A 17,288-nucleotide genomic window follows, 5' to 3' on the forward strand; every position below is an offset into this window, starting at 1 on the left:
CCATTGAGTCAGTGATGCTGTCTAACCATCTCAACCTCTGCCACCCCCTTTCTCCTTTCTTAATGTACAAAAATTTAAGTTGTCAGAGGAAACTGTTGACCGAAAAGATCAAGTAGACCAGGAAAAAAAAAGAGAAAATCAAATCCACATAATGTAAATTCCCTGTCAGAAAGAGCAAAAAAAAAAAAAAAAAAAGTATTGATTACCTTTGCTAAATCAATCACAACTTCAGAGAGTTTGGGATAGCGTCTTTCCAGAGGTACAGTTTCTTTGATTTCAGGCAACCTTACTCCAGCAAACACAGGATTTTTATAAAACAGCTCCTGATGTCTTGGAATTAGATTCCCTGGCAGTGAGAATGGCACACATCTCTGTCATTATGCATTATAGGACAGGTGGTGTAGAGTAGAGATGAGAGGAACTCAGTATGTAAAGTGGGGACTCTCTCAGCATGCAAAAGCAACCAAAGACAGTGCTCTTATTGTGGTGGTGCCTGGCAGTCATTGTGGTGGTTTTAACACAAAGTCAACTCAAAGGAAATTGACATTCATATCTCAACATACTCATTCAGAAAAGTTCCCATGCCACTGTGTAGAAACTTGAAGACATGAGGGTGGAGCTTAGGAAAAGGACAGGTAAAGAACACTGTATAATTTCTTTTAATTGTATAAAAAATACTTTATTTCCAACAACAAAGCACAAAATTGCTGACCCAAACTGCAAATACTAATAGTTGTATGGTCAGAATCTAATCTAAATAAATAAGTTCCACTCTTTAAGAATGTGATTTTTACCCAAGTGATTTTGGCCTGATTTAATCACTTTTGTCTTTACTCTCAATTTTAATACCTAACCTAATATAAATTACCCAGATAACCACGATGGTGTGATCAATCACCTAGAGCCAGACATCCTGGAATGCAAAGTCAAGTGGGCCTTGGGAAGCATCATTATGAACAAAGCTAGTGGAGGTGATGGAATTCCAGTTGAGCTATTTCAAATCCTAAAAGATGATGCTGTGAATATGCCAGCAAATTTGGAAAACTCAGCAGTGGCCACAGGACTGGAAGGGGTCAGTTTTCATTCCAACCCCAAAGAAAGGCAGTGCCAAAGAATGCTCAAACTACCCACAATTGCACTCATCTCATACCCTAGCAAAGTAATGCTCAAAATTCTCCAAGCCAGACTTCAACAGTACGTGAACTTCCAGATGTTCAAGCTGGATTTAGAAAAGGCAGAGGAACCAGAGATCAAATTGCCAACATCCGCTGGATCATTGAAAAAGCAAGAGAGTTCCAGAAAAACATCTACTTTTGCAGTATTAACTAAGCCTAAGCCTTTGACTGTGTGGATCACAACAAACTATGGAAAATTTTGAAAGAGATGGGAATACCAGACCACCTGACCTGCCTCCTGAGAAATCTGTATGCAGGTCGAGAAGCAACAGTTAGAACTGGACATGGAACAACAGACTGGTTGCAAATCAGGAAAGGAGTACGTCAAGGCTGTTTATTGTCACCCTGCTTATTTAACTTCTATACAGAGTACATCATGCAAAATACCAGGCAGGATGAAGCACAAGCTGGAATCAAGACTGCTGGGAGAAATATCAGTAACCTCAGATACGCAGAAGACACCACCTTTACGGCAGAAACCGAAGAACTAAAGAGCCTCTTGAAAGAGGAGAGTGAAAATGTTGCCTTAAAATTCAACATTCAGAAAACTAAGATCATGGTATCTGGTCCCATCATATCATGGCAAATAGATGTGGAAACCATGGAAACAGTGAGAGATGAGAGACTTTATTTTGGGGGGCTCCAAAATCCCTGCAAATGGTGACTGCAGTCATGAAATTAAAAGGCACTTACTCCTTGGAAGAAAAGCTATGACCAACCTAGACAGCACATTAAAAAGCAGAGACATTACTTTGCCAACAAAGGTTTGTCTAGTCAAAGCCATGGTTTTTCCAGTAGTCATGTATGGATGTGAGAGTCAAACTATAAAGAAAGCTGAGCACCGAAGAATCGACACTTTTGAACTGTAGTGTTGGAGAAGACTCTTGAGAGTCCCTTGGACTGCAAGTAGATCCAATCAACCTATCCTAAAGGAAATCAGTCCTGAATATTCACTGGAAGGACTGATACTGAAGCTGAAACTCCAGTACTTTGGCCACCTGATGAGAAGAACTGATTCACTAGAAAAGACCCTGATCTTGGGAAAGATTGAAGGTGGGAGGAGAAGGGGATGACAGAGGATGAAATGGTTGGATGGTATCACTGACTCAATGGACATGAGTTTGAGCAAGCTCTGGGAGTTGGCAATGGATAGGAAAGTTGGCCTGCTGCAGTCCATGGGGTGACAAAGAGTAGGACACGACTGAGTGACTGAACTGACTGACTGACTGGATATAAAATACACATATGAAAATTCTGCTGTAAGAAACCACTGTGTTGTTTATGGAATTTCTAACCTAAACACTTAATCCTCAAGATATTTCCCCTCATTTCCATTTTCCAAACTCCTTCACCCAACAGAAAGTTGACATTTCTACAAATATGAGAAGACTTTGATAATGTCACTTTGAAATTCTGTCCAAATAGCAAAAGTCCTAACTGAAGCAAGATTAAATTACCTTGGAAGTCCCTGTGCCACTCAATGTAAAGATGAGAATGAGGTAATAGTCATATTATATCAAATGCTTGCTGACCCAAAGATAATATGATCCTTTGTATTCTCTCTACGCACGACTTACTGAATGCAAAAGTGCAGAAAAATTTCCAATGTCTGGTCTTTTCTTTAGAGGGGAGCTGGGCAGAAGGACAGGTAAAAGCATTATTAGGATCATATGTCAGATAGACAAAAGCCAGGCAGAGGATGAATGAATGAATAAATACATCTATATATATTTTTATATATATATATATATAAAGGACAGAAATGGTATGCACCTACCAGAAGCAGAAGATATTAAGAAGAGGTGGCAAGAATATACAGAAGAACTATACAAAAAAGATCTTCAGGACCCAGATACTCACGATGATGTGATCACTGACCTAGAGCCAGACATCCTGAAATGTGAAGTCAAGTGGGCCTTAGAAAGCATCACTACAAACAAAGCTAGTGGTGGTGATGGAATTCCAGTTGAGCTATTTCAAATGCTGAAAGATGATGCTGTGAAAGTGCTGCACTCAATATGCCAGCAAATTTGGAAAACTCAGCAGTGGCCACAGGACTGGAAAAGGTCAGTTTTCATTCCAATCCCAAAGAAAGGCAATGCCAAAGAAGGCTCAAACTACCACACAATTGCATTCATCTCACACGCTAGTAAAGTAATGCTCAAAATTCTCCAAGCCAGGCTTCAGTAATATGTGAATCGTGAACTTCCTGATGTTCAAGCTGGTTTTAGAAAAGGCAGAGGAACCAGAGATCAAACTGCCAACATCCACTGGATCATGGAAAAAGCAAGAGAGTTCCAGAAAAACATCTATTTCTGCTTTATTGACTATGCCAAAGCCTTTGACTGTGTGGATCACAATAAACTGTGGAAAATTCTGAAAGAGATGGGAATACCAGACCACCTGACCTGCCTCTTGAGAAATCTGTATGCAGGTCAGGAAGCAACAGTTAGAAATGGACATGGAACAACAGATCAGATCAGATCAGTTGCTCAGTCATGTCCAACTCTTTGCAACCCCATGAATTGCAGCACGCCAGGCCTCCCTGTCCATCACCAACTCCCGGAGTTCACTCGGACTCAGTCCATCGAGGCAGTGATGCCATCCAGCCATCTCATCCTCTGTCATCCCCTTCTCCTCCTGCTCCCAATCCCTCCCAGCAACAGAGTCTTTTCCAATGAGTCAACTCTTCGCATGAGGTTGCCAAAGTACTGGAGTTTCAGCTTCAGCATCAGTCCTTCCAAAGAACACCCAGGACTGATCTCCTTTAGAATGGACTGGTTGGATCTCCTTGCAGTCCAAGGGACTCTCAAGAGTCTTCTCCAACATCACAGTTCAAAAGCATCGATTCTTCGGTGCTCAGCCTTCTTCACAGTCCAACTCTCACATTCATACATGACCACAGGAAAAACCATAGCCTTGACTAGACAAACCTTTGTTGGCAAAGTAATGTCTCTGCTTTTGAATATGCTATCTAGGTTGGTCATAACTTTCCTTCCAAGGAGTAAGCGTCTTTTAATTTCATGGCTGCAGTCACCATCTGCAGTGATTTTGGAGCCCCAAAAATAAAGTCTGACACTGTTTCCACTGTTTCCCCATCTATTTCCATGAAGTGGTGGGACTGGATGCCATGATCTTCGTTTTCTGAATGTTGAGCTTTAAGCCAACTTTTTCACTCTCCACTTTCACTTTCATCAAGAGGCTTTTGAGTTCCTCTTCACTTTCTGCCATAAGGGTGGTGTCATCTGCATATCTGAGGTTATTGATATTTCTCCCGGCAATCTTGATTCCAGCTTGTGTTTCTTCCAGTCCAGCGTTTCTCATGATGTTCTCTGCATATAAGTTAAATAAACAGGGTGACAATATACAGCCTTGATGAACTCCTTTTCCTATTTGGAACCAGTCTGTTGTTCCATGTCCAGTTCTAACTGTTGCTTCCTGACCTGCATACAAATTTCTCAAGAGGCAGGTCAGGTGGTCTGGTATTCCCATCTCTTTCAGAATTTTCCACAGTTTATTGTGATCCACACAGTCAAAGGCTTTGGCATAGTCAATAAAGCAGAAATAGATGCTCTTCTGGAACTCTCTTGCTTTTTCCATGATCCAGTGGATGTTGGCAATTTGATCTCTGGTTCCTCTGCCTTTTCTAAAACCAGCTTGAACATCAGGAAGTTCACGATTCACATATTACTGAAGCCTGGCTTGGAGAATTTTGAGCATTACTTTACTCACGTGTGAGATGAGCGCAATTGTGAGGTAGTTTGAGCATTCTTTGGCATTGCCTTTCTTTGGGATTGGAATGAAAACTGACCTTTTCCAGTCCTGTGGCCACTGCTGAGTTTTCCAAATTTGCTGGCATATTGAGTGCAGCACTTTCACAGCATCATCTTTCAGCATTTGAAATAGCTCAACTGGAATTCCATCACCTCCACTAGCTTTGTTTGTAGTGATGCTTTCTAAGACTCACTTGACTTCACATTTCAGGATGTCTGGCTCTAGGTCAGTGATCACACCATCGTGATTATCTGGGTCATGAAGATCTTTTTTGTACAGTTCTTCTGTGTATTCTTGCCATCTCTTCTTAATATCTTCTGCTTCTGTTAGGTGCATACCATTTCTGTCCTTTATAGAGCTCATCTTTGCATGAAATGTTCCTTTGGTATCTCTGATTTTCTTGAAGAGATCCCTAGTCTTTCCCATTCTGTTGTTTTCCTCTATTTCTTTGCATTGATCGCCGAACAGACTGGTTCCAAATAGGAAAAGGAGTACGTCAAGGCTGCATATTGTCACCCTGCTTATTTAACTTATATGCAGAGTACATCATGAGAAACGCTGGACTGGAAGAAGCACAAGTTGGAATCAAGATTGCCGGCAGAAACATCAATAACCTCAGATATGCAAATGACACCACCCTTATGGCAGAAAATGAAGAGGAACTAAAAAGCCTCTTGATGAAGGTAAAAGTGGAGAGTGAAAAAGTTGGCTTAAAGCTCAACATTCAGAAAACGAAGATCATGGCATCTAGTCCCATTACTTCATGGGAAATAGATGGGGAAACAGTGGAAACAGTGTCAGACTTTATTTTTTGGGGCTCCAAAATCACAGCAGATGGTGACTGCAGCTATAAAATTAAAAGACGCTTACTGCTTGGAAGGAAAGTTATGACCAACCTAGATAGCATATTTGAAAGCAGAGACATTACTTTGCCAACAAAGGTCTGTCTAGTCAAGGCTATGGTTTTTCCTGTGGTCATGTATGAATGTGAGAGTTGGACTATGAAGAAGGCTGAGCACCGAAGAATCGATGCTTTTGAACGGTGGTGTTGGAGAAGACTCTTTAGAGTCCCTTGGATTGCAAAGGGATCCAACCAGTCCATTCTGAAGGAGATCAGCCCTTGGATTTCTTTGGAAGGACTGATGCTGAAGCTGAAACTCCAGTACTTTGGCCACCTCATGCAAAGAGTTGACTCATTGGAATCCCTGATGCTGGGAGGGATTGGGGGCAGGTGGAGGAGGGGACGACAGAGGATGAGATGGCTGGATGGCATCACTGACTCAATGGACGTGAGTCTGAGTGAGTTGGTGATGGACAGGGAGGCCTGGCATGCTGCGATGCATGGGGTCACAAAGAGTCGGACACGACTGAGCGACTGAACTGAACTGAACTGATATATATATATATAGAGAGAGAGAGAGGGAGAGATGTTTTCCTATTTGCTCCCTATATTCATTCAAAACACACACATCATCTTTAGTGTACCAACAACTTGCAAAATCAATACAAAAAGAAACACATAGGAAAAAATTACTAAAATTTAAAATACAGATGCATAATCTTACCTAAACACACCATAATATGATATAACTGATCAATATCAGAATCTCCAGGAAAGAGGGGCTCCCCCATGAGCATTTCAGTTACCAGACAGCCGATGGCCCACACATCAACAGCCCTGAAAGAAAAGCACGGTGATGTAAAATTCGGGATCCTGATATGTTTCAGTTCAGTTCAGTCGCTCAATCATGTTGGACTCTTTGCGGTCCCATAGACTGCAGCACTCCAGGCTTCCCTGTCCATCGCCAACACCTAAAATGTTTACTATGACTGAATCTGTTCTGCATATTGTTGCTGTTGTTGTTCAATCACTAAGTCATGTCTAACTCTTTGCCACCTCATGGACTGCAGTGAACCAGGCTTTCCTGTTCTTCACTATCTCCCAGAGTTTACTCAAACTCATGTTCATTGAGTTGGTGATGCCATCTAACCATCTCATCTTCTTCTCCCAGAGTTTACTCAAACTCGTGTTCATTGAGTTGGTGATGCCATCTAACCATCTCATCTTCTATCGTTTGCGTATTACTATTTTTGTATTCTTGGTATCAAGAAAAGTAATAGTAAGCCTTAAATTATGCTCCCCCCAATTTTTTTCTTTTATAAACTTAAAGTATTAACTTCCAATATTATATAAATCAGATTTCAGGAAACTTCAAGCGTGTGATACAAGGCTTCCAAAGAGTCAAAATGCTTGTTAAGTATACTTTACTCTGGAAATAAGCCTTCTGGGTTTGTTTTCAGAGGCTACTCATTTTTGTTTACACATAATTTGAACAAGGTTCCTCAGTCTATCCAACTAGACACTGAAAACAGCATATCAGAACGAGATGGTTACTGGGGACACAAGCAACAAGGAGAACAGAAAGCTAATATGGAGAAAACAGAAAACCTCTCTTAAAGAGCGGTCACAAGAACTTAGACTATTCTGGCATCATTACCGTAGGAACAACTACCTTGAAATTGCTTAAGGCCATAGCTGGTACAGAAATTACAGTATGGCAGTAAAATGAGAGCTCAGAGTAATCAAGAAAATATTAAATGATATATGCTCTAAAAACAGAGAAATTATAGAAAATATTTTAGAACAATTTCTATTGAAACTGGTTCTTCTTCTTTGAAGAATTCATTTATGAAGACGATTTGTATTTTTAAAATGGTTCACTTAATTCCATTTGTACACCCACCCTTGCCCACTCTACTCAGCCTCAATGCCAGTGTCAGACTTACCTAATCAATGTTACCCCTCTTTTACAAGTGATAAATATATCTATTTCTAACTTACTGTTAAAAACAGACCATTTACTCACCTTGATTTCTCTACCTCTAAAATAATCATACTCATACCAACCCGTTTCACAAGAATGTTTAAAAGGGAAACACAAAAATGATTACAAATCACTTTCTAAAGTTTTCCAAACTGAAAACTTCCTTTCAGTATTAGAGGGATTTTTTTTTTCTTAACGTAAGAAGTGGGATTTATTTAGAGAAACACACTCCACAGACAAGGGTGCGGGCCATCGCAGAGGGCGAGTGTTGAGTCACTAAGTCATGTCTGACTCTTTGAAACCCCAAGGACTGTAGCCACCAGGTTCCTCTGTCCATGGGATTTCCCAGGCAAGAGTATTGGAGTGGGGTGCCGTTTCCTTCTCCAGAGGATCTTCCCAAACCAAGGTATTGAACTCGTGGCTCCTATATTGACAGGCAGATTCTTTACTGCTGAGCTACCAAGGAAGCCCAATTAGAGGGATTGTCATTATATTGAAAACATATTCCACTTTATCAAAAAAAGAGAGTCAAGTCTGCCCTCTGCACCCCCACCTTGCTGACGACATCTTACTTGCCATACTTGACATCACCAACCAACAGCTCTGGAGCTCTATACCATCGCGTTGCCACGTAATCAGTATACACCTCCCCAGGAGCTGCCAGTGTCCGTGCAAATCCAAAATCACATAGCTTGACAACGCCAGACTGGGAGACTAATATGTTCTCTGGCTTAATATCTCTGTGTATAATCTATGAGATAAAAAGCAGAGTATGAAATATATTGATCAGCACGTCAAGTTAAGCGAGTTAACTTTTTTTTAGCACTTGTTATGTGCAGGGCACTGGCTTTGTCCCTATAATGAAGACAGATAAAAGCAGATAAAGTTGTTCCTGCGTTTAAAGAACCTGAGACCTAGCTGGGGAAAAAAGAACATTTATGCTTGAAATTTTATTTAAACGATTAATGATATTGGATGAAATATATGTTGCTGTTGTTGTTCAGTCACTAAGGCATGTCCAACTCTTTGTGACCCCAAAGACTGTGGCATACCAGGTTCCTCTGTCCTCCACTATCTCCTGGAGTTCACTCAAATTCATGTCCACTGAATTAGTGATGCTATCTAACTATCTCATCCTCTGCCAGCCCCTTCTTCTTTGCCTTCAATGAATTTCCAATCAATTGCTCTAATAATGAGGGCTCTCAAGACTAAGAGAATAAAGCTATCACTGAAGACTGCGGTGGTCAGGGAAAATTTTTGAGGAAAAAGGTGGGCTCTAAGACAGGTGTTTAACACTAGTGTGACCTAGATAAATGTAGAAATGAAAGGGCAATCCAAGTGAAGGGGACAAAAAGAGCAAAAGAGTGAGAATGGGAGTAGACCAGTAGCCACTAGGGAAATGTTTTTCCTGGAATAGAGGTTACTTACTAGGTTATGCCTCAACTGCCAGCCTGGGAAGTCTGAGCTCATGTCAAGGTGATGGGAACCCATGGGAACCCATGACATGACCCATATGGTGTTTAAAGAAGATACTGAACATTTAAAGAAGATAAAGCATGAACAAGATAAAGCAAAGAGGGCAACTAGAAGTGGGGAGAAGGGCAGTGGGACAAATAGGAGGTGAAAGATTGAGGGTGTGAGGAGAAGAGGACAACAGAGGATGACATGGTTGGATGGCATCACCAACTCAAGGGACATGAGTCTGAGCAAATTCCAGGAGATGGTGAAGGACAGGAAAGCCTGGCATGCTGCAGTCTGTGGGGTTTCAAAGACCTGGACGTTTCTTAGCAACTGAACAACAAAAACAAAAGGCCTACGCTAGTCTGGTGCTCAAAGGAATGGAAAGGAAGAGGTGGAGCGTGGGAATATTCTAAATCAACAGAATTTAGGAAGTAATCTCAGACACTTTCCTTAAACCTGGGAATCTAAAAGAATGGTGGGTCCATTAACAAAAATAGAAGAGTCTAGAGAAGGTTAATTTTGGTTAAGAATAATTAGCAGTTTAGTTTCAGCAATATGTGTTTTTAGGTGGATTTCTGAGCACCCAAGTGGAGGCATACATCAAGCAATTATAAATGTAAAGAGGCAAAAAATATAAATTTTTACATTTGTAAAAATTATAAATGTAAAAAAGGTCAGTTAGTTATAAAAGAGAGACTATGGAAAGAGAAAAGAGGACACTGGGAAACAATAGTAGAAATTCTAGACCTAGGCAAAACAAATTATTAGGTCTAATTCTCTAATACAAGTAAATTTTATTTTGAAAATTTTGAAAATATATTTATTGTAAACTATGTAAGCTATGCTACTAACTTCTATTATATCCTAGATATCCACAGTAAAGGCTAGTTAATAACATGCATAGCTCAAGCATATAGAGTTGAAGTAAACTGATGTCTGTAACTTACTTTCAAATAATGCATAAATAAATCAGGCAGATTAATAAGTAGACAAATGGAAGAAAAGATGAATAAATATTTCATAAAACAAATATAACAAAATGTTAGCAAGTATAGAATCCAGCGATAGGTATATGGGTGTTCACTGTATATTCTCCCAACTTTCCAACTTTATAAATTATTATTTAAACTGAATACTTACATTGTGACTGTGACAAAATCCAATCCCATTGATAACCTGAAACAAATACTTTTGAACTAGTTGGTAGTCTAGTCCATTTGGAGAGAGCTCCAGGTCATCAAGAACTGTATGGTCAACAAATTCAAAGACTAGGTACCATCGCTTTTTTTTCTTACATACTTCCAACAAATTCACCAGATTTTCATGCCTTAGTTGCTATCAAAAAAAAAAAAAGTGAAAAATAATTTTTTTGAGGACCAAATTATTAGTAATAGTCACAGTCTAAAACAGATCTCAGCACAAGAAAAACATCTAAATAAAATGCATAAACAGTATAAATTGTGAAACTATATCCTGGCTTTTAAAATATGGTAAAAGACCTTACTGCTCCATTCTCCTCTCAGAGAACACAACAAAGCCAATAAGAAAAAGAAGGGTAGCTTCATCTTTGATGAAATTAAGAATGATCTAGGACCCCAACCCCCAAAAAATGAGGTGGCGCCATCAAGGTCAAACAGGAGTCTAGGGAGATACCATAAGATTATCTGTGGTTACAAAGCTGGCAGAGCAGAGTTTTCCAAAGCTGATGACATACCCTAAAAAGAAAAACAAAACCAAAAAAATACCCTTCTTTGATATAATGAGAACAGGGTTCACAGACTGTCAGTGAAAGCGTCCTAAGAACTGAATGGCACCAGGAAACAAGAGGGGAGGGGTGAACAGTCCCATAGAAACTCATCTGCTAGAAGCAGTCTGTCAGTGAAATCAAATGGAAGGCAAAACGATTCATTATGAACAAACCTGCAATTACAAGTTTCAGAGAAATTAAGGAGAACGTAAATAAATCCCACACTAGGGCTTCTGTTGTTAGGAATGTCACTGTGAACCAGGGTGGATTCCTGCTAGCCTGGAACAAGACCATGGCTACTCCTGAAAATGAACCTCCTTCAGAGAGCTGGCCCAGAAGGGTCTCACTTTGTTGCAAGATAAGAAACAATCAAAAAGGAACAAATTCAGAATCTATTCAGAGATACTCTGTAATGTAATATGGGAAAATAATATTTTTAAATGATTGTATGTATATGTATAACTTATACATATATAAGTGTATAATAATACACTTATAATAATAATATATATAATTATATATATTTATATATAATTATATAATATAAAAATATATATAATTATATAATAATATATAATAAGTGTATAATGATTCACTTTGCTGTACACCAGAAACTGACAGAACATTTTAAATCAACTATTTGTTGTTGTTTAGTCACTGAGTTGTGTCCGACTCTTTGCGATCCCACAGACTGTAGCACATCAGGCTCCTCTGTCCTCCACTATTTCCCCGATTTTGCTCAAACTAATATCCATTGAGCCAGTGATGCCATTCAACCATCTCAACCTCTCTTGCCCCCTACTCCTCCTGCCCTCAATCTTTTGCACCATCAGAGTCTTCTCCAATGAGTCAGTTCTCATCGTGTGGCCAAAGTATTGGAGCTTCAGCTTCAGCATGAGTCCTTCCAATGAATATTTAGGGTTGATTTCCTTTATAATTGATTGGTTTGATATCCTTGTAGTCAAGGAGACTCTCAAGAGTCTTCTCCAGGACCACAGTTAGAAGGCATAAATTCTTCAGCACTCAGCATTCTGTATGATCCAGCTCTCACATCCATGCATTACTAATGGAAAAAACATCAGTTCAGATCAGTTACTCAGTCGTGTCTGACTCTTTGTGACCCCGTGGACTGCAGCATACCAGGCCTCCCTGTCCGTCACCACTCCTAGAGTTTACTCAAACTCACGTCCATTGAGTCAGTGATGCCATCCAACCATCTCATCTTCTGTCGTCCCCTTCTCCTCCCGCCCTCAATCTTTCCCAGCATTATGGTCCTTTCAAATGAGTCAGCTCTTCTCATCAGGTGGCCAAAGTATGGGAGTTTCAGCTTCAGCATCAGTCTTTCCAATGAATATTCAGGACTGATTTCCTTTAGGATGGACTGGTTGGATCTCCCTGCAGTCCAAGGGACTCTCAGGAGTCTTCTCCAACACCACAGTTCAAAAGCATCAATTTTTTGGCACTCAGCTTACATCGTAGTCCAACTCTCACATCCATACATGACTACTGGAAAAACCATAGCTTTGATGAGATGGACCTTTGTAGGCAAAGTAATGTCTCTGCTTTTTAATATGATAAGTTGGTCATAACTTTTCTTCCAACGAGCAAGCATCTTTTAATTTCATGGCTGCAGTCACCATCTGCAATGATTTTGGAGCCCCCCAAAATAAAGTCTCTCACTGGTTCCATTGTTTCCCCATCTATTTGCCATAAAGTGATGGGACCAGATGCCATAATCTTAGTTTTCTGAATGTTGAGTTTTAAGGCAACTTTTTCACTCTCCTCTTTAAAGAGGCTCTTTAGTTCTTCTTCACTTCCTGCCATAGGGTGGTGTCATCTGCATATCTGAGGTTACTGATATTTCTCCCAGCAATCTTGATTTCAGCTTGTGCTTCATCCAGCCTGGTATTTCTCATGATACACTCTGCATAGAAGTTAAATAAGCAGGGTGACAATATATAGCCTTGATGAACTCCTTTCCTGATTTGGAACCAGTCTGTTGTTCCATGTTCAGTTCTAACTGTTGCTTCTTGACCTGCATACAGATTTCTCAAGAGGCAGGTCAGGTGGTCTGGTATTCCCCTCTTTCAGAATTTTCCACAGTTTGTTGTGGTCCACACAGTCAAAGGCTTTGGCATAATCAATAAAGCAGAAGTAGATGTTTTTCTGGAACTCTCTTGCTTTTTCAATGATCCAGCGGATGTTGGCAATTTGATCTCTTGTTCCTTTGCCTTTTCTAATTCCAGCTTGAACACCTGGAAGTTCATGATTCACATACTGTTGAAGCCTGGCTTGGAGAATTTTGAGCATTACTTTACTAACATGTGAGATGAGTGCAATTGTGTGGTAGTTTGACCATTCTTTGGCACTGCCTTTCTTTGGGGTTGGAATGAAAACTGACCTTTTCCAGTCCTGTGGCCACTGCTGAGTTTTGCAAATTTGCTGGTATATTGAGTGCAGCACTTTCACAGCATCATCTTTTAAGATTTGAAACAGTTCAACTGGAATTCTATCATCTCCATTAGCTTCCTAGTGGAGATATGATGCTTCCTAAGGCCCACTTGACTTCACAATCCAGGATGTCTGGCTCTAGGTGAGTGATAACACCATCATGATTATCTGGATCATGAAGATCTTTTTTGTATAGTTCTTCTGTGTATTCTTGCCACCTCTTCTTAATATCTTCTGCTTCTGTTAGATCCATACCATTTCTGTCCTTTATTGTGCCTATCTTTGCATGAAATGTTCTCTTGGTATCTTTAATTTTCTTGAAGAGATCTCTAGTCTTTCCCATTCTATTGTTTTCCTCTGTTTTTTGCACTGATCACTGAGGAAGGCTTTCTTATCTCTCCTTGCTATTCTTTTGAACTCTGCATTCAAATGGGTATGTCTTTCCTTTTCTCCTTTGCCCTTTGCTTCTCTTCTTTTCACAGCTATTTGTAAGGCCTCCTCAGACTGCCATTTTGCCTTTTTGCATTTCTTCTTCTTAGGGATAGTCTTGATCACTGCCTCCTGTATAATGTCACAAACCTCCATGCATAGTTCTTTAGACACTCTGTCTATCAGATCTAATCCCTTGAATCTATTTGTCACTTCCACTGTATAATCCTAAGGGATTTGATTTAGGTCATACTTGAATGTTCTAGTGGTTTTCCCTACTTTTTTAAATTTAAGTATGAATTTGGCAATAAGGAGTTCATGATCTGAGCCACAGTTAGTTCCCAGTCTTGTTTTTGTTGACTGTATAGAGCTTCTCCATCTTTGGCTGCAAAGAATATAATCAATATGATTTCGGTATTGACCATCTCGTGATATCCATGTGCAAAGTCTTCTCTTGTGTTGTTGGAAGAGGGTGTTTGTTATGACCAGTGCGTTCTCTTGGCCAAACTCTATTAGCCTTTGCCCTGCTTCATTCTGTACTCCAAGGCCAAATTTGCCTGTTACTCCAGGTGTTTCCTGACTTCCTACTTTTCCATTCCAGTCCCCTATAATGAAAAGGACATCTTTTGGGGGTGTTAGTTCTAGAAAGTCTTGTAGGTCTTCACAGAACCATTCAAATTCAGCTTCTTCAGCATTACTGGGTGGGGCATAGACTTGGATTACTGTGATATTGAATGGTTTGCCTTGGAAATGAACAGAGATCATTCTGTCATTTTTGAGATTGCATCCAAGTACTGCATTTTGGACTCTTTTGTTGACTATGATGGCCACTCCATTTCTTCTGAGGGATTCTTGCCCATAATAGTAGATACAGTAGTCATCTGAGTTAAATTCACCCATTCCAGTCCATTTTAGTTTGCTGATTTCTAAAATGTCGATGTTCAATCTTGCCATCTCCTGTTTGACCACTTCTAATTTACCTTGATTCATGGACCTAACATTCCAGGTTCCTATGCAATATTGCTCTTTACAGCATCGAACTTTACTTCTATCACCAGTCACATCCACAATTGGGTGTTGTTTTTGCTTTGGCTCTGTCTCTTCATTCTTTCTGGAGTTATTTCTCCACTGATCTCCAGTAGCATGTTGGGTACCTATTGACCTGGGGAGTTCATCTTTCAGTGTCCTATCTTTTTGCCTTTTCATACGGTTCATGGGGTTCTCAAGCCAAGAATACTGAAGTGGTTTGCCATTCCCTTCTCTAGTGGACCACGTTTTGTCAGAACTCTCCACCATGACCTGTCTGTCTTGGGTGGCCCTACACGACATGGCTTAGTTTCATTGAGTTAGACAAGGCTGTGGTCCTTTGACTATACTGACATTTGTTAGAAAAATGATGTCTCTGCTTTTTAATATGCTGTCTAGGTTTGTCTCAGATGGTAAAGAGTCTTCCTGTAAACACAGGAGACCCAGGTTCGATCCCTGGGTGGGGAAGATCCCCTGGAGAAGGGAATGGCAACCCACTCTAGTATTGTTGCCTGGAGTATTCCATGGAGAGAGAAGCCTGGTGGGCGACAGTCCATGGAGTAGCAAAAAGTCATACACGACTGAGCAATTATCATTTTCATACTTTCCTTCCAAGAAGCAACGTCCTTGAATTTCATGGCTGTAGTCACCATCCATAGTGATTTTGGAGCTCAGGAAAACAAAATCTGTCACTGTTTCCACTTTTTCCCCTTCTATTTGCCATGAAGTGATGGGACCAGATGCCATGATCTTAATTTTTTGAATGCTGTGTTTCAAAACAGCTTTTTCAATCTCCTCTTCCACCCTCATCAGGCTTTTTAGTTCCTCTTCACTTTCTGCCATTAGAATGATATTCCTTGCATATCTGAGGTTGTTGATATTTCTCCCAGCAATCTTTATTTCAGCCTGGCATTTCACAGGATATACTCTGCATATAAGTTAAATAGGCAGGGTGACAATAGATAACATTGTGTGCTCCTTTACCAATTTTGAAACAGTCAGTTGTTCTGTGTTTGGTTCTAACTGTTGCTTCTTGACCCACTTACAGGTTTCTCTGGAGACAGGTAAGGTGGTCTGGTACTACCATCTCTGTAAGAATTTGTCACTGTTCTGTAATCCATAGAGTCAAATGCTTTAGCATAGTCAATGAAGCAGAAGTAGATGTTTTTCTGGAATTCCCTTGTTTTCTCCATGATCCAACAAATGCTGGCAATATGATCTCTGATTCCTCTGCTTCTTTGAAACCATCTTGTAAACTATAAGTTCTCAGGTCATGTACTGCTGAAGCCTAGCTTGAAGGATTTTGAATACAACCATGCTAGCATGTGAAATAAGCAAAATTGTACAGTAGTTTGTACATTCTTTGGCATTGCCCTTCTTTGGGATTAGAATGAAAACTGAACTTTTACAGTTCTGGCCACTGCTGGGTTTTCCAATTTTGCTTACATATTGAGTTCAGGACTTTGACAGCATCATCATTTAGGGTCAAGAAGCAGCAGTTAAAACCAGAGACAGAACATCTGACTGGTTAAAAATTGGGAAAGGAGTACAAGAAGGCTGTATACTGTCACCCTGCTTATTTAACTTATATGCAGAGACATCAAGTAAAATGCCAGGCTGAATGAATCACAAGCTGGAATCAAGATTTCTGGGAAAAATGTCAATAACCTCAGATATGCAGATGACACCACTCTAAAGGCAGAAAGTAATGACGAACTAAAAAGCCTGTTGAGGAGAGTGAAAGAAGAGATTGAAAAAGCTGGTTGAAACTCAATATTCAAAAAACTAAGATCATGGCATCCAGTCCCATCACTTCATGGCAAATAGAAGGGGAAAAAGTGGAAACAGTGACAGATTTTATTTTCCTGGGTTCTAAAATCACTGTAGATGGTGACCACAGCCATGAAACTCAAGGACACTTGCTCTTTGGAAAAAAAGCTATGACAAACCTAGACAGCACATTAAAAAGCAGAGACATCGTTTTTCCAACAAAGGTCCATCTAGTCAAAGCTATGGTTTTTCCAATAGTCATGTACGGATGTGAGAGTTGGACCATAAAGAAATCTGAGTGCCAAAGAATTGATGCTTTTGAACTGAGGTGGTGAAGACTCTTGAGAGTCCCTTGGATAGCAAGGAGATCAAACCAGTCAATCCTAAAGGAAATCAACCCTGAATATTCATTGGAAGGACTAAAGCTGAAGCTGAAACTGCAATACTTTGGCTACCTGATGCAAAGAACTAATTCATTGGAAAAGATCCTGATGCTGGGAAAGATTGAAGGCAAAGGAGAAGAGGGCAGCAGAGGATGAGATGGTTAGATAGCATCATCAACTCAATGGATGTGAATTTGAGCAAACCCTGGGAGATAGTGGAGGACAGAGGATCCTGGCATGCTACAGT

At 40.1% G+C, this 17,288-nt stretch overlaps 1 protein-coding gene across 2 annotated transcripts in view; it reads right to left on the reverse strand.

The window, feature by feature from the left end:
- CDKL2 (cyclin dependent kinase like 2) overlaps nucleotides 1-17,288 on the reverse strand; it is a 46,885-nt gene that overhangs the window by 22,461 nt on the left and 7,136 nt on the right. For both annotated transcript variants that reach the window (XR_009737069.1, XM_061420495.1), the window contains exons 3-6: nucleotides 10,376-10,570; nucleotides 8,347-8,525; nucleotides 6,515-6,627; nucleotides 207-346 (exon numbers count right to left, since the gene is read on the reverse strand). Coding sequence is in view for 1 of the 2 variants with exons in the window: in XM_061420495.1 (XP_061276479.1) it covers nucleotides 207-346; nucleotides 6,515-6,627; nucleotides 8,347-8,525; nucleotides 10,376-10,570 (627 nt within the window). In the remaining variant the exon portion in view is untranslated. The remainder of the gene's footprint in view (nucleotides 1-206; nucleotides 347-6,514; nucleotides 6,628-8,346; nucleotides 8,526-10,375; nucleotides 10,571-17,288) is intronic.

Source organism: Bos javanicus, chromosome 6 (assembly GCF_032452875.1).
Source record: "Bos javanicus breed banteng chromosome 6, ARS-OSU_banteng_1.0, whole genome shotgun sequence".
Lineage (NCBI taxonomy): Eukaryota > Metazoa > Chordata > Mammalia > Artiodactyla > Bovidae > Bos > Bos javanicus.